Genomic DNA, 27,533 nt, shown 5'->3' on the forward strand with positions numbered 1-27,533 from the left:
TAATTAGAGTAGTATAATTACTTAGACTTTAAGAGAAAACGGAATCAAATTATGACCTCTCGCTGATTACCAGGATTGAATATCTTTTTTGGAAAGAATATCATGAAGTGGGTACCTGTTAGTTCTCCTGTACAACTGTGCAGCAGAAGTCTTCGCAAAAATTAATTATTCCTGGATTCTTTGCAGTATGAACCTCAGTGTGCCAAATTATGAAGCATTAGCATATCAGAATGTCTGGGGTTACTCATGATTACTTGTGATTTAAAAAATGAATTTCTAGAGTTATTGTTATTACAAAATCATATATATTTTTTTCATTATTTTCCTTAAAAAATGTATCGGTCGTGAGAGCTCATAATTGATATCGTCTCCTCAACGAGCTTTCGTATTCAAATTTATGTATACCTGATTTTTTATGACATTACAAAATGTAATTTTTAAAAAATTCGTCTGTTGCATTACGCAATATTTCTCGTTTCTTATCATGTAATTTCTCACAGCTTCAAAATATAATGTGCCTGATACTACCTTGTCATCATTTTTCCTGTTGCTGTACACAGCATAGCTCCTTTTATTTGACATTTCGAAATAGGTTCCTGCTGTATTTTCAGTGCAAAAGGCAGTGCGCCTAAACCAATTGCAATAAAAAATAGTGCTACTGGTTCAATGCTATTGCAAAATGCAAAACTTCATTTGGCTTACAACGCAAAATGCATTGCTACTGGTTTAATGTCACTGGCAAAATGCATTATTTCCAATTTACTTACAATAAAAAATTCAGTTCTACTGGTTTCAGCCATTACAAAATGCAATATTGTTAACTACTTACAATATATAATGCAATGGTCCTGTTTTTTTCTTTTGCAAAATGAAGCACTGCTAATTTTCTTACAGTATGGAATGCAAGCTCGTGTTATACTGTCCGTGCAAGATGCAATGTTCCCAAATAACTAAGAATGTAAAATGCATTGTTCCTGTTTTATTATCATTACAGAATGTAATAATCCAAGTATAGTAACAATATAAATGCAATGTTCATATTTCAGATTTGAAGAAAAGGTAAATGTCCAGCTATGTTGTCACTGCAAAGCGCAATGTTCCTGATTTCATCATTCTAAACCGCAGCTGTCCTAATTTCGTGCCATTTAAAAAAAAGATGCTCCTATTCTACTACCATTCGGATATTAATGCTGTGTTATAATTTAGACACAGATCAAATGAAAAATAGTTCTTATAATTCCCTACGAAGAACTGTTACCCTTTAACCTTTTACTCAATTCAATCTTTTCGTAAGTGTACGGACCTGGAATGGTTTGGAATCCGACTAACCTTTGAGATTCCTTTGGACGATGAAGGCAGATTTACAACAAAATGGAGCTAAGGCTCCATAAATCTTTCAGAAATCAGTCTAAAGTACAATTAAATCTCATTGTCATTCATCATTGTACAATGATAATTTCATGACTACTTTCATAATCAAAAGTCATATTGCTGATCTCGTCATTCAAAGCTACAATTCCCTAATACGATGTCATTCTAGAAGGTATATTCTTGCTCTGTTATCAACGCAAAATTTCTTGAAATAACAAGGAGAAAGCCTTTAAATCTTTGCACTAAGGAAATAGTCATGTTATGAGTTCTTTCAATTTAGAATGGATGGTTTTAAGTTTCTTTTGATTATAAAGCTCAACCTTTTTTTCCTTTATTGAAATGCAATGTAATGTTTCGAATTCATGTCCTTACAAATTGTAATGTCTAAAATTCCTTGTCCTATATCTTTAAATTCTTGTCTGCGAAAATTGCTCTTCTGAATTCTTTTGTCCATGCAAAGTTAATATTACTGATTCATTATTATCAGAATTAGAATTTTGTTCGTTTATAGTTAAGGTAAAAGGAATTATTGCCGATTTCGTCTGATTGTAGAATGAAACATTATCTTTATATATATATATATATATATATATATATATATATATATATATATATATATATATATATATATAAGTGTATGTATATATATATATGTATGTATGTATGTATATATTGCAGAAGACCAGTTCAGCAATATACGTGGAATGATCACCTGAGCAAAAATCGTTTAGTGGGTCACCCAGTTGAAAACTAGCAAAACAAAACAAAAAGATAGACGTGTTTGTAATTCTGGATTTCTTGTGGACTACAAAAAAAAGGAACAGGGAAGGAATCGATCAGAATAACGTGAAGTCTCTCTCTCTCTCTCTCTCTCTCTCTCTCTCTCTCTCTCTCTCTCTCTCTCTCTCCAAACTAAAAGGCGAATCATTTCGAATAATTGATTGTGGCGAGAGCATATAAAATAATGACCAGTTAAGGTTCACGTCAGCTAGAATACAAAAGAATTCATTGACTAAAATAAAAACTGCGTCGATGCTCTCTCTCTCTCTCTCTCTCTCTCTTTCTCTCCCCACCCCTCTCTCTCTCACACACTCTCCCTCTCTGTCTTTCTGACTTTTCGAATTTGATGATGTAATTTGCGGTTTATAATTCTATAAGTATCACACGCTTTCTCTCTCTCTCTCTCTCTCTCTCTCTCTCTCTCTCTCTCTCTCTCTCTCTCTCTCTCTCTCTCTCTCTCTCTCACTGTATATAATTCTATAATTCTTATAATTCTATAAGTATCACGTATAAATACGTTAAATCTAATTACCTCTATCTCACGCAAAAATTCGGTAAATTCAATTACCTGCATTTGTCTAGACACTCTATGACGAGCAAAACATGTGCAGAAGAAAATGAGCAAATTTTCGAGGAAGCGTTCAATACGTGTTTATGTCGAAACCGAGCAAAATAGGTCAGGACCCCGGAACTGGGTCAACGATTGGGTACCCACAATATTTTGAAAGTTCCAAATTTCCATCCGCAATTTCGGCAATTATTCTAAGAGGGTAATATATTCTGAGAAATAAGATTTTATTTAAGATGCAAATCGAAATAAGCAGGACATAATATTATATGGTATAACAAAAAATGAGGATGCACCTCCTCCACCCCCCTTTTGGCAGTAAATTATGCTGACACAGCACAGTTCATTTTCGGAAACCACCTTTATTTGAGCAGCTGTATCAAGATAACCCCCTTAAAAATTGCTCTTGCGTTAACCCGTTGCATTTTTCCTTTCTCCCTCCCCCTCGCTTTACTTTCTCTCTCTCTCTCTCTCTTTCTCTCTCTCTCTCTCTCCCTCCTCGGTGCCACGCAGGTGTGTCGAGTAGTATACGGCAGGTTGGGTCGGGTGGGGCCGCGCCAGTTACCCTTGAGACGTGACCGAGGAAGGGTGTCCAGCCTCCATGTCGAACGTAGTGTAACTACGGTAAACATTTCGGGCGGGTCTTTCCTACCGACGCAGTCGAACTGTTTTCGAATCCGTAGCCCCTCTCCGGTGAAAGGAACGAACTACACCGGATTCTGACTTGGATTCGACACGAAACAAAAGTTTTAATGGGTCGGTCACTAAAACTTTTGTAGAATTTGATTACGCTTCCCGAAAGATCGATCGTTAATGGGAATAATTAACAATGTTAATTTCATAAGGTTTACGATCATTAATATCACACATTTTTGTTAGTATTATTTCTTAAACTGAACGACAAAGTCCGTGGCAGATGCTTTATGAACACGCAAATGTCATTCATTATGAGATCGGGCTTTACACTTAAGAAGGTTAATCTTCAGTTTAATATATTCGGCAATACAGGAACTTGCAACATTTGAACGAAATCTGTTTAGATGGCTGTTTAGGAATTTATGATTGAATTAGAATTAACGAATGGACTTGGTTTTTGGCCTGATAAGTTTATGCAATAAACAAACAGATGTTTAAATCATTGTTCATCTACGCATCAAGATAATTTGGAAACCGCTTTTCCTGATGTAGATTTAGCAATTTTTACTTCATTCGGCGATTGTAACAAGCGAGAATAACACCAACCGGAGCGGAATATATAAGAAAAGGACGAAACGGGACACGGGAATCATCACCAGCGAAACCATATTCGCTGATACTCTCTCTTCTCCCAGGCACCCATTGATGTCTCTGAGGGCACCAACCTCGCCGACGCATACCGGAGACTGATTTCCACTGGGACGCTGGAAGAAGAAGAAGAAAAATACGAATAAAACAGAACGAGAAGAAGAAGAAGCGCTCTCGCATTACCTGCAATTTACTACAGGTTATGTAATCATTCCATGCCACTGGAAAACTCGAAAGGAAGATCCTGTGATATCCTTCGCCTCCAAGGCGTTAGCCATTCGCATATTTTTCCCCTAGCGGCGAAATAAGAAGGATTTTCGCATTGCCTGGACGGTACTGTTGCAAAGTAATCGTTTCGAACGCCCCTAAAACGTAAAAAGGAGTATCCTGTGAGAATTACCTTCAAAACGGGAAGTCCTTTGAGAACATTTCCTTCTTTAAGCGGGGGAAGAAACGCCTTCGTAGGACCTGGAAATTAATGTCGGTTAAGTATTCCTTTCGTGTCCTTAAGTCGACGGGATATCCTGTGCTACACTTAACCTGAAAACTGGAAATCCTTCGAGGAGTTTCTTCGAGGATATCTCCGTCGTCCACCGGGTGGCAGAAGCGCTTTAGTGATACCTGGAAGTCAATGGCGGTCAGGTAACCGTTTTAAATCGCGAAGTCGAAGGGACAACCTGTGATATCCTCATTTTAAAACTAGAAGTCCTTCCATTGCTTTTTCTTCGTCCAGCCGTAGAGATGACGAAGTTTAGGACCCAAGGATACCCTGCTGAACAGGAGGATTACCGAAAGCGCGTGGAAGCAGTTTCCGTGTCCTCCTGAAGATGGTTTACAAGCAGTTTAGCTTTCATCTGACCTTGTCCGAATCAGCTGATTTTTGGGAAGCATGAGAAAAGATTAAACGGACCCAGGAAAGGAGAGGAGATAATTTCTATATAGAGTAGTGTTAAAAATAAAAAGATTATTCTGAGTAACTGGAATTCAAAGGCTCTGTAGGTGAAAGGAAAAACTTTATTCGACAAGTGGAATCTCTAAGTATTTTGTGCTCTCAAAAATTTGAGGAATAAAAAAATAAAAGATAAAAACAAACTCTGCAGCATTTGCAAGCAGGAACCAAATAAAATCGCATCGCTGACGAAATAAGTTAAAAAAAAAGTTATATATATAGGTCACAAAATCCCAGAGCAACGGCGGATAATCATGGCGCCTTTAGCTGCAATGAATGCAAGTCGTTACTTAGTGATGATGATGACATTATTGTTCTGTATGGGGTCGTGCAGTGAATTGCCGGACAGGGAATGCTGCGATTCGGCCCCTCCACCCCCTCCACACTATAACACAGTGACCCCCACTTCGACAACAACCACTACACAACCACCTTCTTACGGTGAGTGTTTTAGTCTTCAGTATTTTATAACCGAGATTATGTCACGATTTTACTGCATCTTCTCAAGTTGTTATTTCTCTCTCTCTCTCTCTCTCTCTCTCACACACACACACACACATTAGGATAATTAGGCATATGGAAGTCTAGATTTCCATTACGTTTATAAATTAATTTCCGAAGGTTGTTGTTATTTCTCTCTCTCTCTCTCTCTCTCTCTCTCTCTCTCTCTCTCTTTTCTCCAAAATAGCGTCTCTGTCTTAAACTTGAACAAGAAAATATTTGCAAAAACAAACCCAGGTTAGAGAGAGAGAGAGAGAGAGAGAGAGAGAGAGAGAGAGAGAGAGAGAGAGAGAGAGAGAGAGAGAGAGAGAGAGGAATGAATAAGTACCCCTTCGAAGAATGCACACACACTATATATATATATATATATATATATATATATATATATATATATATATATATATATATATATATATATAATATGTGTGTGTATGTATTATATAAATAACAAATGTAAAGAGTTTTGAAGCGCCATTTTCATTAGAATTTATTTCTGAAATGACATTTGGAATTACAGGGTTTATGATGTTAATCATACCAAACACAATAAATATAAATTCTTGTTGCCAAGAGTTCAACAGCTAAAACCTCTGCCCTTCGTCTAACGTATAAAAAAATATGATTTTCAAATAAATTAATTCCAACAAAAATGTAGATAATTTGATTTTACCTGTTTTAAATAACCAAGGTTATATTGCCCATATGATGCTCTTAAGTGTTTTAGGAGCTGGTTACATTTATGCATATTCAAGTAATATATATATATATATATATATATATATATATATATATATATATATATATATATATACAAACATATATATATATATATATATATATATATATATATATATATATATATATATATATATATATATATATATATATATGAATACATACATGTCTCCTTCCTGTAATCAATCAGTTTAATATTTTTCTTATAGGTTCCTATAAAACAAACAAATTTTAATGAGCTAATAAAAATTTCTTTATTTCTGTTATGAGCCTTTTAAAGGACACACAGCCACACACACATATGTGTGTATGTATGTATGTGTGTGTGTTTGTGTTTGTTTCAGTGCAGGCATGCCTGCTTTTACATGTGCTTCCGTGAGGCTTTTTACATTCTACCTTAACATATCCAGCTGTATTTTCTTGGTGTTATGAGCAAGACGAGACCGTCTCATATGTCATGACATGTGACCCTGATGTGAATCGACTCGTAGAGTTGACATGAAGAGAAAACACGGAAGGCTAAAATAACAGTCAACGTTAATATATCTCTCTCTCTCTCGTGTGGGATAAAGGCGTGACGCCCGGCCTTTTCTTTGCAGTTCTCGTTTCTGTTTTTGGCTTTCTTTAAATATTCTGGGCTCTGTGCTTTTCTTATTCTTCCTGATTCTTACTAAGACTATGGGACTAAGGATACTCTACACTTTCATATTTTAAAATGTTCTGGGCTCTGTGCTTTTCTTATTCTTCGCGATTCTTACTAAGACTAAGGGACTAAGGATACTCTACACTTTCATATTTTAAAATATTCTGGGCTCTGTGCTTTTGTTATTCTTCCTGATTCTTATTAAGATTAATGAGAGACGTTAGTATTTTAAAAGAGGCCTTTATACAACCTGGACAGAATTCTGGCTCAACAACATTCTAGATTCTATACATTCATTATTCTTCGGGCTTCCTATTAAAACTCAAATACTTTAGATACTCTAAACTTTAATATTTTAAAATGTGTCTTTATCCTGTCATAGAAGAGTATGTCAGTGTTATAATAACTTTTTGAAAATTAATTTTCTCCTTAATATTGAAAGTCCTGAAAGGGAATATGTACTAAGAATATTTATTATTTCCTAAAAATTCTTAAGAATCTTTCAACAGTGGTTTCTGAGATTAATTCTTTTCTAATTAATACCTGGAAAGTTTACTCTAAACTAAAGTGGTTCACTGAAGATCTTTCCTCTAGGTTTTTTCTTTAGTAACTTTCTCCTTCCTCCTAAAAAAACTCTAGTAAATACTATTCGTAAATAGTTTTTATTTAAGGTTATTGATTGTCTTGCAAGACCAATAAATTTTAAATACTTTTCGCAGCAGATTTCCTAATGGGTTCGTAATTTGTCTACCCTCAACGAAGTGTGAAAACATTTCCTGAAATTCTTGAATGATTTTCCATAGTTCCCAAAAACGTAATACACAAAGCTTTTAGTCTATTGGCTTTTCTTTACCACTAATCCGATATAAGTTTTCAAATTATAATTAAATGATTCTAAAAAATGTCTCTCGCTATAGGTAAAGACTCCGTAAAAAAACATAATTTAAAATAAAAAAAAATTAAAATTTTGTTTTATTTTCTTATATACCATTTCAGATAAAAAATAACGATTTTCTTGTCAAAATTTTAAGTGAAAAGCTTAAACTGGAATATCTGTAAAGTTAATTAAAAAATATATCTTTCGATAAAATATTTTATGCACAGTACCCAAAAAAAAAAGTAAAAAATAATGAAAAAAGGATATCTGTGTATAAACAGTTTAAGCTGTAGAAACTCGGTTAAACGGATTATATCCATACATGATAAGAATCAGTAAATTCCGCAGTAAAATGAATTGGACTTTCCGAAAACGAAATATTGGACATGCAACGATTCAACTGCCTGAATAAAACAAAAACAAAATGTCGAAGCTCATGAAACAAAGAGAGATAAATATTTTAATTGCATTTCAACGATACTTTCATGGCCGGAATATTATTCAAAATTTGGTCATGGAGTTGAGAGAGTTATATCTTTCTCCATATATATATATATGTATATATATATCTATATATATATACATGTAAGTATATATATATATATATATATGTATGTATATATATATATATATATATATATATATATATATATATATATATATATATATATATATATATATTAAGATACATACACAAATACAAGAATACTTTGAAAGCAAAACAAGGTGAAGCTTTTGATATAACCTAGAGAAACTGCGCCACAAATCTCTGTTAGTGTAAAAGGAAAAAAATCTGCAAAGCTTCCATACTCGAAATCGAGTTCTTAAATACCGTTCAACCATGGAGACTAAAAGAAAATAAAAACTTGACTGTTTTATTACTCTTTCCTTTATTCTATCGAAAGTTTTAGATCAACTTCTGAACTCCACAAAAAAGAAACGAGGAGAGAGAGAGAGAGAGAGAGAGAGAGAGAGAGAGAGAGAGAGAGAGAGAGAGAGAGAGAGAGAGAGAGAGAGAGAGGGAGACTTGTCCGAAAGGATTGCAACTGACGAATATCAGTGATTAAGGCTAAGACCTTGCTTGCTTTTCCTTAGAAAATCAATTAAAAGCATTTATGCAACGCTACTACTGCTACTAATACTACTACTACTACTATTACTAATACCACCACTGTTATAATAATAATAATAATAATAATAATAATAATAATAATAATATAATAATAATAATAATCAGGGACAGGATGATGATGATAATTATGAGGTTCTCGTAACCTTGAAATAATGTGCAAAAATTATATTAACAAGAACAAGAAAATCATTTATAATTATAATAATGATAATAATCCTAATGTTCATTATACTGATCACGAATAAGGTGGTGACATTTATTATGATGCACTTACGATTGTAAAATGTAACCGGAGTTCATCGCGATAAAGATCAAGAAAAGAATAATAATTTGCTTCCTCAAAGGTTTCAGTGAATAATATAGTAGTAGATTACCTAATAACTGATAACTGATAATTAGCAAACCATACAAATGATAATCTAAAAATGATCACCTGAGCATGGGAAATGTATAAATATATGTTACTGATTTTCCATAACACTGGATCATTGTTTTACAAGCGATATTATTATTATTATTATTATTATTATTATTATTATTATTATTATTATTATTATTATTATTATTATTATTATTACTGAAGGTACTTCCATAAACGAAAAATACTTCCTTTTGGCGCATCATTCATAATGGCATTCGGTCACATCTTCGCAGTGAAGGGACCTTGTAAAGAATAATTAAGATTTATTGGAGTATTTAATCAAAGGTTTAAAACCAATATAATTAAGGGAAAATGGATCAAGGTTATTTGTTGTGATCCAGTGGTTCTGAGCTAACCTTGTCTCCATCTGCAAGGGACCCGAGATCTCTAAGGGAATGCAAGAACTCGCGTACATGATGCCTAGACGATTGTGGTGGGTCGTAACCCTCGTGGAGAAGGGGATGGGGCCACTGATTCAACCCAAATATTTGGCTGTGAACAGCTTGAGCCATCACAGAGAGAGAGAGAGAGAGAGAGAGAGAGAGAGAGAGAGAGAGAGAGAGAGAGAGAGAGAGAGAGAGAGAGAGAGAGAGAGAGGAGAAAAGTACACACACACACACACACACACACACACACACACACACATATATATATATATATATATATATATATATATATATATATATATATATATATATATATATATATATATATATATATATATGAATATATATATATATATATATATATATAATATATATATATATATATATATATATATATATATATATATATATATATATATATATATATATATATATATATATATATATATATATATATATATATATATATATATATATATATATATATATATATATGCCCTGAAGAAAGGAACTGGATAAATAAAAACTTTAACAGATGAAATCATCAAATTTCTAGCGTCCCAAAAGTTAAAACTCGATTAACCTACTAATTATAATGTCTAATCCTACCCGGTTACAATCACGTCATGTTAAATGGGAAAATCACAGTCAGGCGACGTTGAACTGCGATCACAATTTCAGGCAATGATTAAAAATCAGTCGGAAAATTCATTTGCATATTAGAAGTTGCGTTTGAGTGTTAACTATTTAATAAGATAAAAAGCATATTTTTTTCACCTCGATCATGACATTAACACCTGTCGTGATACAGTGCGATACAAACTTTTATAAATTAATGAAGATTTTCAGCACAGATTTGGAATTTACTATTATTTATATATATATATATATATATATATATATATATATATATTATATATATATATATATATATATATATATATATATATATATATATATATATATATATATATATATATACATATATATATATATATATATATATATATATATATATATATATATATATATATATATATATATATATATATATATATATATATATATATATATATATATATCTAGAAATATAGAGAGATATAGAGAGAGAGAGAGAGAGAGAGAGAGAGAGAGAGAGAGAGAGAGAGGTCAGAGTTCGTCCATTATGATCTATGCAATTAATGTAATACAGAGAAATGTCTGTAAGTTATTTGTAAACTTTTCTTTCAGATATTCGAGAAAACTTCGTTGGACAGAAGACGCAAAAAATAAAAAAATGTTACACAAATTTTCTTACTACAAAAACGAAATGTAAAAACAATTTTTTTAACACAAAGAAGAAATGTAGGAAAAATATTTTTTTACCGCAAAGAAAAATGTAAAAAAAAAAAAAAAACAAATATTTTTACCACAAAGAAAAAACGTACATTTATTTTTTGTTTTTAATTTGGAGGCCAATAGGGCTGGCCATCTAATGCCTTGTCTAACACAAACCCGTGGGAAATAAAGAAAGCTAGGCCTTATGCCAGCACGAGGTCGTGCAATGATACAATGAAAATGTTTTAAAATTATTTGTGATCTTCTTAGGTAATACTCAAAAACGCATCGTTGGATAAGACGACGGGAAGAAAAAATAAAAGAAAATTATTTATTTTTATATTCGTAGGCCAATGGGACTGGCAATCTAATGCCCTGTCTAACCCATGTAATCGGGAAATAATGGTCTTACGCCAGCGCAAGATCGTGCAATGATACAAGGAAAAGGCTTTAAAATTATTTGTAAACTCTATTTTGAGATAATGTTTGACAAAGCTTAACTGGATGGACGACGCAAGAAAAAAATGTAAAAAAAAAAAACCATTTTTTTGGCCCAGAAAAAATGTAAAAATATTAAGTTTTTTAATTGGGAGGCCATTGGGATTGGCTGTCTAATGCCTTGTCTAATAAACGAGGCCGTGCAATGATACAAGGAAAATACTTTTAGATTATTTCCGATTAAGCTTAAGTGGATAGACGATGTAAAGAAAAATATAAAAAAAATATATTTTTTTTTAATTTGGAGGCAAGTGGGGCTGGTCATCTAATGCCCTATCTAAAAAAAAAAAAGGGGTTGGGCTTATGCCGGCAAGAGATCTCGCTCCTCCTGGAGAAATCCCCCATAAAAAAACCTAAAAAAAAAAAAAATTTTTAATTCGGAAGCCAATGGGGCTGGCCATCTAACGCCTATGGAAAAAAAGAGTGGGGCTTATGTCGGCACGAGATCTCGCTCCTCTTAGAGCAATCCCCCCCCAAAAAAAAAAAAAAATAAAACCCAGCCACGAAAGAATCAAGATGCCTTCCCCTGAGAACGAAGAAGTTTAAAACTGAAAATCTTTTATAAGAGAAGCGAAGGGGAAAAATAATGTTTTAGTGATGAGAAATCATTGTAATACGATCACCCATAATCATAACGATAATGAGGCGGAGCGTGTGTGCCATTATAGGTCTTTACCTTAGTGATGGAAGACCTAATAATGATGATAATGATAAAATGCAGCGAAGTAGTACCACCGACCACCTCCTCCTCCTCCAGGATAAGTTGGGCAAGTTTTCGACGAGCAATAACGGTAAAAAAAATGTAATAACGGTTAAAGAAAGAGTAATAACGGTGAGATACTCGGCTTCGCTTTGATGTTAGCAATCTTCTGATCGTTGTTAGTTTGAATGATTTAAATAAGATTCTTAGGCAAAGGAATCATTGAGAATTGCTTTAAGCCCTATCAGTAACTCGAACCGAAACGAAGGAAGGGTGAAGAATTTAAATGTAACTGCCTACATATACAGTATATATATACAGTATATATATATATATATATATATATATATATATATATATATATATATATATATATATATATATATATATATATATATACACATACACACACATATGTATATATATATATATATATATATATATATATATATATATATATATATATATATATATATATTACTAAACTGCGGTAATATACGTCACTGTGCCTGGGGTTAATAACGTGTGTAAAATTTAAACAAACATTTACCTTTTTACTGTTGAAAGTTAAAGTTGGTGCTGCAGTTATTGCCAATCAATCAGGATCGTCAACATTTCAAATGACATTACCGACGCTCACTTTGCATTGTTATGCATTCCATTTCGTCGTAATCCTGTTAAAAAGGGAGAGAGAGAAGGAAAACAGTTACAACTGTAATGCCAACATCATATTTTCTAAGTCCTGAAGTTATGGCGTGGCAGCTGAATTGAAAATCTGCAGAAATAGTTGATTTTAATTGTCACTTTGAACTTTAAAATTCTCTTGATGACTTTCAATTCAAGAAAGAAAAAAAAGAGTCGTTTATTAAGGAAAAGAGAAAACGAGGACAAACACATGCACTGGATTTTTATAAATAGTAAAAAAAAAATTGGATATCATGAATGTACATCAGGGCACATGCTTGTACTTAAACTGTATACTGAATGGAACGGTCATCTCTCTCTCTCTCTCTCTCTCTCTCTCTCTCTCTCTCTCTCTCTCTCTCTCTCTCTCTCTCTCTCTATCTATATATATATATATATATATATATATATATATATATATATATATATATATATATATACATATATATACAGTATATGTGTGTGTATAAATATTTATATAAATAAATATATAGTATATGTTTTATTTTATTTAAATAAATATTAGTTTTTATTTTATTTAAGGTTAAAGTTAGCCATAATCGTGCGTCTGGCAACGCTATAGGACAGGCCACCATCGGGGCATGGCTGAAAGTTTCATGGGCCGCGGCTCATACAGAAAACTCGATTGCACCAAAGAAACTTGGGCACAATTTTTACTTGTTTTTATTAGAGACAGAAGGACTAGACGAAACTATAATAGTGTAATTGCAGTGAAATAAGAAATGTTTCACGTGAAAGACCAAGTGTATTATAGAGTAATTGTTGCCTAAATCCATTTTCTGAATTGTATTGCATGCAGCCTCTCGCTGTGATATACAGTAATAGCCATGACTTTATGTACAGGCTAACTTGTGTGATGGACGTATTACACAAGCGTATACCATACCAACATGTATATACAGAGAATTATATATATACATACATAAATACATACATATATATATATATATATATATATATATATATATATATATATATATATATATATATAATTCTCTGTATATACACGTTGGTATGGTATACGCTTATGTAATACGTCCATCAAGACCAAGTTAGCCTGTACATAAATTCATGGCTATTACCGTATATCACAGCGAGAGGCTGCATGCAATACAATTCAGAAATGGATTTAGGCAACAATTACTCTATAATACACTTGGTCTTTTCACGTGAAACATTTCTTGTTTCACTGTAATTACACTATTTTAGTTTCGTCTAGTCTTTTAGTCTCTAATAAAAACAAGTAAAAGATGTGCCCAAGTTTTTTCGGCGCAATCGAGTTTTCTGTATGAGCCGCGGCCCGATGAAGCTTTCAGCCATGTCCCGATGGTGGCCTGTCCTATAGCGTTGCCAGACGCACGATTATGGCTAACTTTAACCTTAAATAAAATAAAAACTAGTGAGGCTAGAGGGCTGCAATTTGGTATGTTTGATGATTGGAGGGTGGATGATCAACATACCAATTTGCAGCTCTCTAACCTCAGTAGTTTTTAAGATCTGAGGGCGGACAGAAAAAGTACAGATGGACAGACAAAGCCATCGCAATACTTTTCTTTGACAGAAAACTAAAAAGAACACTAAAAATATCACACTAATTGAGAAATGTTTCCTGAAGACTTTTTGATACTGTTAAAAACGACTGCATTAATTGCATTGTCAGCTGGAGTTCGCTTTTTCCCGGTCAAAAGTCTACGAATTCTAACTGTTCTCTTTGCGGTGAAAATAAGGCATTTGACCTATTTACAAATACGTTTAAAACAATGCTATTGTGCCTAAATACTTATTTGTTTTTAGACTTAGTCGTCATAAAACACATATGCATAAATAAACAGACAAATCAAATCTTCATGCAAATATAATGTGCTGGTTTATAAACAGACGTCACTAAACACACATCCGAAATTAAATGAAGCAACTGTTTACAAATATGTCCAAAAGAATGCTGTTATACCTAAATGAGCATCTGTTTATACTTATTCGTCATAAAACGCACCTACATAATTAAAGAAACACAAAACGAAGTTTTATACGAACATGCATGTATTCGTCTATAAAAACATACGCGATAAAAACACATAAATCAAAGTTTCATTAAAACACACATGCATGTTTGAATGAAATTTGTGTTTAGTAAACACAAGTTTCACTCAAACACACATATATGAGTTACTAAAAACATGTCATAAATACATAATAAAGACACATGAAATCAAAAGTTTCACACAAACATACGTATGAGTTTGTTAACATTCGTCGTAAAATCACACATTCGAAGTGAAAAAAAAACACACACACAGACACATAACAATTCTGTTCATGAATTCTAACCGTGCCTGTTTTACGCGTGTCCGTCATACAACGAATAACATTAAAATCGAACCGGACAGTATTTCGAAATGACTCACTCGACAAATCCCTCCTTTCTGTTAATCCTATTTATCTCGCGAACTTAAAACCCAGTGTGAATCAATTTGCCAAATGGATCCCTTTGGTATCAGGGTTAAATGAAGGTCTAAGTGGGGAATTTTTTTTTTTTTTTTTTTTTTTTTTTTTGCTTTTTTCAAAATAACTTTTGGAGAAATGCTACAAAAAACTTAGAAGCTTTGCAACAAGGCTTCTTTTGAAAGCTTGCAACTGATATATTCAATGATTCTAAGCTTCTTTTTGTGAATGCTAAGAAGGAGTGATATGAAGAACTTGTAATATAAAATAAAAACGGTTCTTGCTTATCCTTTTTTAGTCCCTCTGGTTTATTCGTGTATTTTTTTTGTGGTTAGTCGAAAATGATGTCCAAAACTTCAATAGCATGCAATAGTACTAATTTTACTATTTAGTGATAGTACTGTTGTTTTCTGTCACTCTCCAGTCACCTCTAAATATATCTTCCACTTTAGGATGGTTTACAAACATCTATCTGAATTCGCCTTACCATTATTAACAAAACTATTTTTAGCATTATATATAGATATAATAAAGTATACTGTAAATAACAGATACTTCTGGGACAGTAATCAGTTTGTTTATGAGTAAAATTTTTTTTCTTTGTTATACCATGTTGTTTGAATGAGTACAAAAATATTGCTTGCGTCTTGCCTTAGCAGTAAAAATAAAAATACAAAAATTAATGATAACAAAAAAGAAGATAATAGTACTGCCACTGGTACTAATGCTTATAACACCGGCGGACTAATCAGCAGTGACTCCTTTGCTTAATTAAGATAGCTTTGTCACTCAGTGTCCAAAAGAAAGGAGTCTTTACAGGGCGTATTTGATATCAGCTACATAATGAGACACTCTTGAAGCCTCATTCCTGTGTTTCTGTAGCTAAACTGATCAGTTTATCTATTCAGTCTAATGCAATTCATAATCTTTTATTTGAACTTAGCCTAGTCTTATTTATTGTAAGTTAGCTAGAAAGGTTTCTTTTTGTACTTGCTGGAGAATTGCTAATGCTACAGCATTAGCTAAACGCAGGAGCGGTATCTCATGAATTACCGCCCACATGTAATAAGTCCTACCTTATCTAACGTTTCTGAACGTTTGTTGGTGAACCATCTGAATGCCTAATTCTGAAGGTAATCTGTTCACCTGTTCCGTAGCTGACAGTTTGGCCTCGCAAGGTCTTAGGCGTTTACTACGCACTTCTAATTTCCTAATTTGTACTGAAAGCCCTAGGCTACATCACTTCATATGACAGAAGTTCCCTTTCTTGCTGCTATTGACGACATTAATCACGGGTCCGTAGTTTTCAAACTTTAATAAGTAGAAGTTGGTGGAGAATTTCTTCTTCTTCCTCCTCTTATTTTTATTACTATTATTCAATTTTTGGCTAACAGACTGCGATGTGCACTATAGTGATCATTTCCATATGGTCACTAGTGACCGTATATAGTCACTATACCGACTGTACGCGGGTTTAAGTTTTCCTCAGGATGGTGATCTTGTCCCTCTGCTATTTTTTTCATGCAGAACTATTGTCTGGCCCTGAAAACGAACTTCTTATAATAATGCAATTTCTGCTACTTAATTTGCATCGATCCCATCAACTTATTGGAAAGATGTGGTTGCTGAATCCTTCAACGGAATTTGCTCAAATTATCACTCGGAGTAAATTGCTGTGTTTCAGCCACTGGATCAAGATGTTCATTAGCAGAGATTCTTTATTTGTCAATATAATTGTGAACTCACTGTTGAGAAAAATCCGTTCTATCTCTTCTTTCCATATTTTTGGAGACTTTCCTATCCTGAGTAAATGGTCATATTTTTTTTTTTATTTTGCAATATCTGAATATTATTTCCCGGTATGGTCTTAAGCAGCTGACTCAGATTCTAAATCGCTGGATAAATAGTCTGTTAAGCTAAATACTTATTTCTAATCTTAGTATTAATATTTGGTGTGTATATATACGTATATATATGCAGTATATATACTGTATATATATATATATATATATATATATATATATATATATATATATATATATATATATATATATATATATATACAGTCCATATCCTTTCAACCAGCCACTTACCTTCAGCCTCAGCAAATAAATTTAAAAGTTGATTTTCCGAGCAGCTACAGATTTTTTATGTATATATATACATATATATATATATATATATATATATATATATATATATATATATATATATATATATATATATATATATATACACACACACACACACATATATATATATATATATATATATATATATATATATATATATATATATGAATACCTGTTAAAAAGTAAAGTTATAAAGATTGAGACAAATTTTATGGTTGATGTTTCTCACCCCAACGTGGACACGAAAGAAGTCTGTACATCAATAATTCCAAGAATACGACGCTACGAAGTTCGGGAATCGTGAATAATGGAGTTGCTACAATGAGCGTTTCCTTTCTATGATAAGATGAGAGAAGGATATTGTTTTCATTTCGTATCCGAACGTTTAAGGATATCAAAGATTTACCTTTGATAGACGGACCACCAGTGTGTTTCACTATAATCATTAGCGTTGCAATATATTCGATGAGAAAAGAGAATAATCTTTCTATCTCGGATTTACTGTTTGAGGATGTTAAAGGATTGTGGATTATTATTATTATTATTATTATTATTATTATTATTATTATTATTATTATTATATTCATTTAGTGAAACCTATTCATATGGAACATGCCCAGCACAGGGGCCATTGACTTGAAATTCAAGCTTCCAACGAATATCTTATCACTATTATTATTCAGAGGATGAACCCTATTCATATGGAACAAACCCACAGGGGCCATTGAACTGAAATTCAAGCTCCCAAAGAATAGTTTATTATTATTATTATTATTATTATTATTATTATTATTATTATTATTATTATTATTATTATTATTATTATTATTATTCAGTAGATGAAACCTATTCATATGGAACAAGCCCACCAAAGGGGCCACTGACTTGAAATTCAAGCTTCCAAAGAATATGGTGCTCATTAGGAAGAAGTAAGAGGAAGTAAAGGGAAATACAGAAAAAAGAGATGAGGTTTCATCAAGCTTTTTTTTTAAATGCATCAAGGTTAAGATATTCGCATAAATAAATGAGTACATTGTCTTACTGATTGATCATTTAGGAGATTTATCGTTGTGGAAAAAACTTTAATATGTTAATTATTGGAGGAAAAAAAGCATATGTTTATCAGAGAAGAAAGACTCTTTAATACGTGTATTATTGAAGAAGGAAGCTTAAATATGTTAATACTTAGGAAAGAAGCTTTAATATGTTTATTACTGAAGACAGAAGCTTTAATGTTTATTAAGTTTCTTCTACAAGCATTTGAATTATGGACACTGCCTTCTCTAGTAAAATTATTGTCATTAAAGCCTACATCCTGTATGTTTTTGTTCAGTAAAGAATATTACTGTTTTATATGCAATAGCAAGGGACTTGTATTATTATTATTACTATTATTATTATATTCTGGTAACTTTATATTCAGTCTCGATGAGTGAACCAATTTCATCACAGCTACCAGATTTGTCCACTTATCTGACGAGAGAGAGAGAGAGAGAGAGAGAGAGAGAGAGAGAGAGAGAGAGAGAGAGAGAGAGAGAGAGAGAGAGAGAGAGATGATACGATCATTATTACATGCTTTATCGTCTACAAGGTTCATTAATTTGAGATTTGCATGAAAAAGGGTTAGTATTTATTATAAATGATTTAATTAGTTCATATGTTTAGCTTACTCTATGAATCCGCTTGTAAACCAGGAAAATCAGGAAACATTGTTTTATATATATAGTTTATTATATAGCTTTTTACTCTTGGATAAATCACATAATCATCAATAATAATGAATTATTATTATTATTATTATTATTATTATTATTATTATTATTATTATTATTATTATTATTATTATTATTATTCAGTAGATGAAACCTATTCATATGGAACAAGCCCACAGGAGCCACTGACTTGAAATTCAAGCTTCCAAAGAATGTGGTGTTCATTAGGAAGAAGTAAGAGGAAGTAAAGGGAAATACAGAAAGAAGAGATCCAGCTTATTAAAAAAATGAACTAATAAATAGGTAAACAGATAAAACTGTATTAAAATGCATTAAAATACTATGTACAGAATGACTATTTTGAAATATAAGCAGTGATCAAACGTAATTTTTTGCCAGTCGTAATCAAAGGTTAATCAGAAGTTACATTCAAGATACATTTAACATTCCAAAGCGTCACGAAATCTTGTTTAACTGAGTGGTTAGTGGCGCAGATTTAACCTAAATTCTGTCTAAATGAACATTGCAAATTACCAAATCATTGTATCAGTTATTATGATAATAAGATATTCATCTATTTCTGTAACTGAACCTCCATGTATTCTGATGTTCTCCACAAAGCATTCTCCAAGGTAATGAATATATATGAACCAATTTCAGTTCGTTATTACCGACGTTTATTACTGGTAATAATGTGTGTCCTCTCAGTACACATAATCTTACTCATACAGATGACGTCAAGTAATCACTATTGTATATTTTTTTATATATTTGGGTAAGATGAATTAGGAAATTAAGGTCATTCGTATTTAAAGATATTTGAGAGAGAGAGAGAGAGAGAGAGAGAGAGAGAGAGAGAGAGAGAGAGAGAGAGATTAGATAGAGAGAGAGAGAGAGAGAGAGATTCCTGTGTTTGATAAATTATATATACACATATAAATATTATATATATATATATATATATATATATATATATATATATATATATATATATATATATATATATATATATATATATATATATATGAAATTTTTTGTCACACCGTGGTTATATACAACCATGAAGCCACAAATGTCGTTTAATATCCAATTCACGCTACTTCGGAAATAACCTCGATGGCGAATTATCATCAAAAGGGAATTTTTAAAGTGATAAATGGATCAACGGTCAAACCACTAAGCCACCAGTGGTTTGACCGTCGACTGGAGTCGTTGGAAGGTAATGTGTCGAGGGATCGAGACCCGGCGGTACCGACCCATTTATCACTCAAAAAATTCCCCTTCGATGATAATTCCCCATTGAGGATATTCCTGAAGTAGCGTGAATTGAATTGATATTGTAAACATTTGTATATATATATATATATATATATATATATATATATATATATATATATATATATATATGATTATACATATATATATATATATATATATATATATATATATATATATATATATATATATATATATATATATATATCAATAAACCTTCTCTCATTAGAGGGATGAATTTTGTGATTGTGTCTGTAGCTATAACCCATGAGAGAGAGAGAGAGAGAGAGAGAGAGAGAGAGAGAGAGAGAGAGAGAGAGAGAGAGAGATTAACTCAGAATTAACCCTGGTAGTCCGAAAACAAAACTGCAAATATTGCCACATGCTGAGCAATAATTTCTCCTGTCGTTTCTATACGTGCCGCTACAGGCAGGTCATTTCAATGATGCATGAAATAGCTCCAAAGTGGAAATAATAGAACCACAAACTAAAAGAGGAGAAGGAAATGACGAAATAACGGAAGGAAAGAAAAAGTATTAAGGACCAATGAGAAGCTTCAGAATTTCATTAATGTTTACCGTTTTCCTTTGAGAACTGGTGTCTATTGCTTCCTCGTCGATTTGAAACCGACCAATTTTTTTTCGCTCAATGTTCCTTTCCTTGTCGTTCTTTGATTTATGGTAGATGTACCCTTTGGATTGTCCACCCCATCGGACTACACAATGAGAATCGAACGAACATGAGACACCTCTCAACAAGAGAATTGTTTTGATTCATCAGTAGAAAGAAAGAACAAGTTTTTACTTCTTCGGAGCAATCGAGTTTTCTGTACACCGTATAATCAAAGCCACCGAAAATACAGTAGATCTATCTTTCGGTGGTCTCGGTATAATGCTGTATGAGCCGCGGCCCATGAAACTTTAACCACAGTCCGGTGGTGGCCTGGCCTATATCGTTGCCAGATGCACGATGATGGTTAAATTTAAACTTAAATACAATAAGAGCTACTAAGGCTAGAGGGCTAAAATTCGGTGTGTTTGATGATTGGAGGGTGGATGATCAACGTACCAACTTGCGTCCATCTAGCCTCAGTAGTTTTTAAGCACTGAGGGCGGACAGGAAAAGAGCGGACAGAAAAAAGTGCGGACGGACAGACAAAGCCGGCACAATAGTTTTCTTTTCAGAAAACTACAAGTAAACACCAGAAAGACACAGCGTACATGGCTGATTGAATGTACCCTTTTGTCATCGAATTATCGTTACAGCACGTTAATTAATTACCGTCATTCTATCAAGTTCACCTGCAGTTTGCGGGATGTTAATTAGGAGGATTCTGTATTGTGCGCTAATGTGCGAAATGTAATTAATAAATTCATTATTGCATTGCCGTGAAATATTTTTGTAAATGAAGAGCGATACCTTTTCATATACTGTTGATTGTGATTCAGTACTAACTGACGTTTTAAGTTTAATTGAATATTTTAAAAGGAATGTCGATCCTTTTTTTTTTTTTAAATACGGAAACGCTTTCACTGTCATTTCCAGTAGATATGTATCATGCCATTGAAAAGCCTACGTTCTGAATGTACCTAATGAAAGTGTTGAAAGTATACCCTGCAGTAATTGTTAATATTCTTTTTGATACTTGATACACTTAATGACTGACTGATTTATAGACAAATATATCAAGTTAACCTGAATGTACATAGAAGGTGAGGATACATCTATTAATGCAATATCCATATACAGTTACTAATGTTTCAGTTACGTGTCTCCACATTTAAAAAAAGTAATTAAACCTAAATTATTGATAGAGTAACTTCACTTTTGATTAATCATAGTGTCTCACCCTCTAAGCAACTATTTTTATTATCTAATTACTCAGTAATTAAATGTTTTTAATTGTGCCTGGTGTAATTTCATGGTGCAGGACATCAGGTAGTTTCCTTCCTTTAGAAAGAGGATTATAATTTTTCTGATATTTGTTATCATGAAGGTTTTTTTTAGCTTTCTGTAAAAGAAAACTATCGTGCCGGCTTTGTCCGTCCGCACTTTTTCTCTCCGTCCTCAGATCTTAAAAACTACTGAGGCTAGAGAGCTGCAAATTGGAATGTTGATCATTCACCCTCCAATCATCAAACATACCAAACTGCAGTTTAGCTTCAGTAGTTTTTATTTCATTTAAGCCATAACCGTGTTTCTGGCAACGATATAGGATAGGCCACCACCGTTCCGCGGTTAAAATTTCACGGGCTGCGGCTCATACAGCATTATACCGAGACCACCGAAAGATAGACCTATTTTAGGTGGCCTTGATTATATGCTGTAACGTCTGTACAGAAAACTCAATTGCGCCGAAGAAACTTCGGAGCATTTTTTACTTGTTTTAAATAGTTCATTAGTTTTTTTTCTTTTTGGTGAAATGTCGTGGACTAGATATTTCATAATCGTGAAGCAACGTCCATTTATTTTGTTTTCTCAAATTCTTCGTTACCTTCTTGACTTTGGTAGATTAATGAATGTTCAAATTACCGAGGAAGATATCGTTAGTAGAATGATGTAACTGACAATACAGTGATGCTACTTACAAAGATAAGAAGGTGCTGTTACTATTACACTTGTATTACATCTGTTGCTCTTACTAATAATAATAATAATAATAATAATAATAATAATAATAATAATAATAATAATAATAATAATAATAATAATAATAATGAGTTTAATACTGATGATTTTAACTTGACAAATTTAGTGGCGAATCCACATCAACCACCAAGAAAGAAAACACAGGAATTTCTTAAACTTCGTTTGATAAAAATTAAAAAATCTCCTCTTCAAATCCACGTTCTTCATATCAGTCTATTCACTGTTGGAGTAAAAGAACGGTCTCTGTTCCAACCTCATTATATATATATATATATATATATATATATATATATATATATATATATATATATATATATATATATATATATATATATATATATATATATATATATATATATATATATATATATATATATATATATATATATATAATGTGTGTGTGTATATACTGTATATGTATATATATGTGGATATATATATATATATATATATATATATATATATATATATATATATATATATATATATATATATATATATATATATATATATATATATATATATATACAGGTATGTATATACATGAAGTGGTAGCTCTCCTTTTAGGCTTAAGAATCACAATCCTTTGTAGCTATTCTCCATCGTGGCTCTGAATGCGTAGCGTATGTCTTTCTGCCTCAAACACGCGATTTTTCACTCCGTTCTGACCGTGTACAATGGAAAGAACACGATTCCTATTTTCATAAAGATCACAGGAAGTGGTTCTTTTTATGCTATGGATCTTCCTAAATGGGTGTCATCGGTGAGTCAGATTTGGTGCTTTCGAAGCTCTGTAATGCCAGAGGTACTGAATCCTGAGAATTTTACAGAGAAACCACTGAAATGAGGAAAACTATTATTCCAATATTTCTAATCTCTGTTATTTCATTACATTTAACTTTACTTGGCCCTTGACGAGGTTAGAAAAAGGCTGAAATTTCCCCCCTCTTCACTTATAGCATATAATACCCCATATTCGATTTAAGGCATTGAGGCACAAACTTTACAAAGCAGGCTATCTCTAGGATAAACAAAAACGATGATTTTCACTTTTTAGTGTTTCTCAGATCTTAAAAACTACTGAGGCTGCAAATTGGTATGTTAATCCTCCACCCTCCAACCATCAACCATATTGCAATCCTCTAGCCTCAGTAGTTTTTATTTTATTTAAGGTTAAAGTTAGCCATAATCGTGCTTCTGGCAACGATATAGCACAGGCCACCACCGGAGTGTGGTTAAATGGTTAAAGTTTCATGGGTCGCGGCCTATAAGGCATTATACCGAGACCATCAAGAGGTAATCTATTTTCGCTGGCCTTGATTATACGCTTAGCGGCTGTACAGAAAACTCGATTGCGCCAAAGAAACTTCGGCGCATATTTTACTTATTTTACTATAGTTCTGAATTAGTTTTACCATTATTTGGTATGAGATCGGTCACACAGTCTATCCTTTCGTTAAAAATGTGGATGAAGGGAATTTGAATCCTGCTTGGGTATGTTTGTCGCTGAAAAGATTCAGAATAATTTTTTAAAACATTGACTTCATTATGCCCCTGATTTGATTTTCAGTTAAATAATTTAATGTTTCCAGGGTTCTTAACCAAACCGTAACTAGCTCATCAGCAAGAGAAGAGAGAGAGAGAGAGAGAGAGAGAGAGAGAGAGAGAGAGAGAGAGAGAGAGAGAGAGAGCAGGTCCCTGCTTCCCCTAAAACTGAATAATTTGTTACAAGTCGTGAGGGTTGGATTTCCACAAAATTTCTGTAGAACAATCATATAATTTCTTGTTTAAACAACTGTTCAGCACAAAAACAATCACACGAAGCAAAACCATAACCTTTTTTTTTATTGGGGAAAACAAGGAAAAAGTTTGAAATGAAACAAAACTTGGAATACGATTTTTTTTTGCAAGGAATTGAAATATGGTACTGAAGAAGACAGTTGTCGGAAATAAGGAATGGGAGCCCATAATGCATTCTCTATTGTGAACATATGGATTTTTATGATTTACAAGGCTGAGAAATTATGCAACAAGACGTGGAAAAAAAATGGAGCAGCAAAGAAGAAAAAGCGGATGACAGAATGTTCAGATGCTTCGTTCATGTACAGAGATCGGGAAGGAATGATACACAAAAATGATTTCTGTACAGAAATCTGAATGATGGCGTTATAAAAAATGATAGAAAGAGGTCTTGTATACTATCTTTACTCTCCTTTCGCCTTCTCGCCCATTCCCCTTCTCATCCTTTATTTATAATGAAATTTTCGCCAGAGAGAAAACAGAGCTCAATCCCACCAAAGGGGGAAAAGGAAAACTTTACCGTAATCCGAGCGTTTGAACAGAGAACTGACGGATGAAATTGTTGCAGACGTGTAATTCAAGTCTCCCTGCTTCAGTTTATATTGTGAGTTGTTTACAATAATTCTCTCTATCTAGGCTTATGGGAGTCTAGTGTTATCACCTTTAAATAACTTTTTTTATAACAGTTTGGAGAGAGTGAAATTACATTAGTCGTTTCCGTTACTTTTGTTTCACTTTCATTCTAGTGGTTTAATTATACTGTATATATAGTATAGTATGTATATATATATATATATATATATATATATATATATATATATATATATATATATATATATATATATATATATATATATATATATATATATATATTACTGAGTAAACCCACTAGCACTAAAATGTAATTTATTAAGCTTTCGAACAGACCATCTCCCTTCCTTCCCAGAATAAAACTGAGGAAGGGGAATGATCCCTTAGAAAGTTTTATAAATTTAATTTTCATAACAGCAGAACAACCCTGCGCTGCCTAGGAAAACTCTGAATGACAGTTGATCATTTACTCTAGAAAGGGAAGTAACACATTGTGTGGTTTTGCTTAACATGTTTATTTAAAGCAATGAATTCAAGATATAATTATTAATCACAGTAAAGAAAAGCATTACTGCCAGAAGGTAAGTGAATGCACTGATGGACGGATGGGTGGGTCTCCCCACCCTACTGCCGGTAGTTAACCACCTAACAACCTTATAAGAACTGAATAGTTGGTTTTCAGCTATGCTGAAGGTATTTCCATATGTAAAGACTAGGGGATGACGAATAAGTAAACAAAGAGGCCGCCACTACTCAAGGGGCCCGCCCAGAGGGACTCCGAGGGGCTATGGGGATGTGACAAAAATTTTGCATACCAAACCCACCCGAATGAGCAACTTTTGTTTTATGAAATTTTTTGCGGAGCAGCGCCTTTCCCCACTTTGCTGGGACCCGCAGTAAATAAGGTACCCCTGGAGGGCGGGGTATGGGTTTGAAACCTATGCGAAAACCTTCCTTGGGTTAAATGACAGCCATGTACAAAATTCTGTCTAGATCGGTCAAGCGGTTCGGATTTCCACAGAGCACAAGTTTAAATACATACAATTTTACAAGTTTAGTTACATATATATATTATATATTACATATATATATATATATATATATATCAATTGTGTGTGTGTGTGTGTGTGTGTATATACATATACTGTATAATGAATGTATATATATATATATATATATATATATATATATATATATATATATATATATATATATATATATATATATATATATAAATATATATATATATGCAATGCATATATAACACCATATGACATCATTCACAGAAACCGGTGACACTCCAGAAGTCTATTACTGGACACTTTTAGGCAGGCCAAACAAGAATATATATATATATATATATATATATATATATATATATATATATATATATATATATATATATTTGTATCCAGAATCATCTTTACAATGTTTGGCATAAATTTCGTGCCCGAGTATTTCTCGTAATCGACAAAGAACTTTAATATCAAATTCGTACAATTTGCTGCAATTGTTAGCAAATCCTTGCCCTCCATACGATGTTAATGAAATACCTAGATGACTGCAATGTATTCTAAAGCAATAAATAAGAAATATATAAGACAACGATGCTGGAAAAAACTGTTAAAGAATTAATTTCCTTCTTTTCTATTAACCTCTCTCGTAGTTCTCTGCGTGTACAGTATCTATTTCCTTGCATTCATAATCATTTTAAATTTATTATTCAAATTAATTTTGACATGATAATGAATGATAAATGATTACATAATGACTCTAAAACACCATCTAAGATATCGGTTATTTGTAATCCAATTACACCGGATATTAAGTCTAAAATACCAATTGTTTTCAAATTACCTTAGATACAAAGTTTCTTTAGCTTGATGCAGTGCAAAATTTTAACTTTATAACAAAAGCTATTTGAAAATTATTACCTCAATTTTTTTCTTTCCCTGTTTAGACTGAAAAAGGATACATTTTATCAGGCAAAGTCTCCAATTCTCTCTACATGGCTTGTTATTCCTCTTTGTGGACCATCTCTATTTACATCATATCCCTGAGGGTG

General features: G+C 32.5%; 1 protein-coding gene across 1 annotated transcript in view; it reads left to right on the forward strand.

The window, feature by feature from the left end:
- Nucleotides 1–3,418: 3,418 nt before the first annotated feature.
- LOC136855546 (uncharacterized) overlaps nucleotides 3,419–27,533 on the forward strand; it is a 364,203-nt gene continuing 340,088 nt past the window's right edge. The window contains exon 1 of the mRNA XM_067132662.1: nucleotides 3,419–5,393. Within this exon, the coding sequence (XP_066988763.1) occupies nucleotides 5,207–5,393 (187 nt within the window). The 5' untranslated portion in view covers nucleotides 3,419–5,206. The remainder of the gene's footprint in view (nucleotides 5,394–27,533) is intronic.

Source organism: Macrobrachium rosenbergii, chromosome 3 (assembly GCF_040412425.1).
Source record: "Macrobrachium rosenbergii isolate ZJJX-2024 chromosome 3, ASM4041242v1, whole genome shotgun sequence".
In the NCBI taxonomy this organism is placed as follows: domain Eukaryota; kingdom Metazoa; phylum Arthropoda; class Malacostraca; order Decapoda; family Palaemonidae; genus Macrobrachium; species Macrobrachium rosenbergii.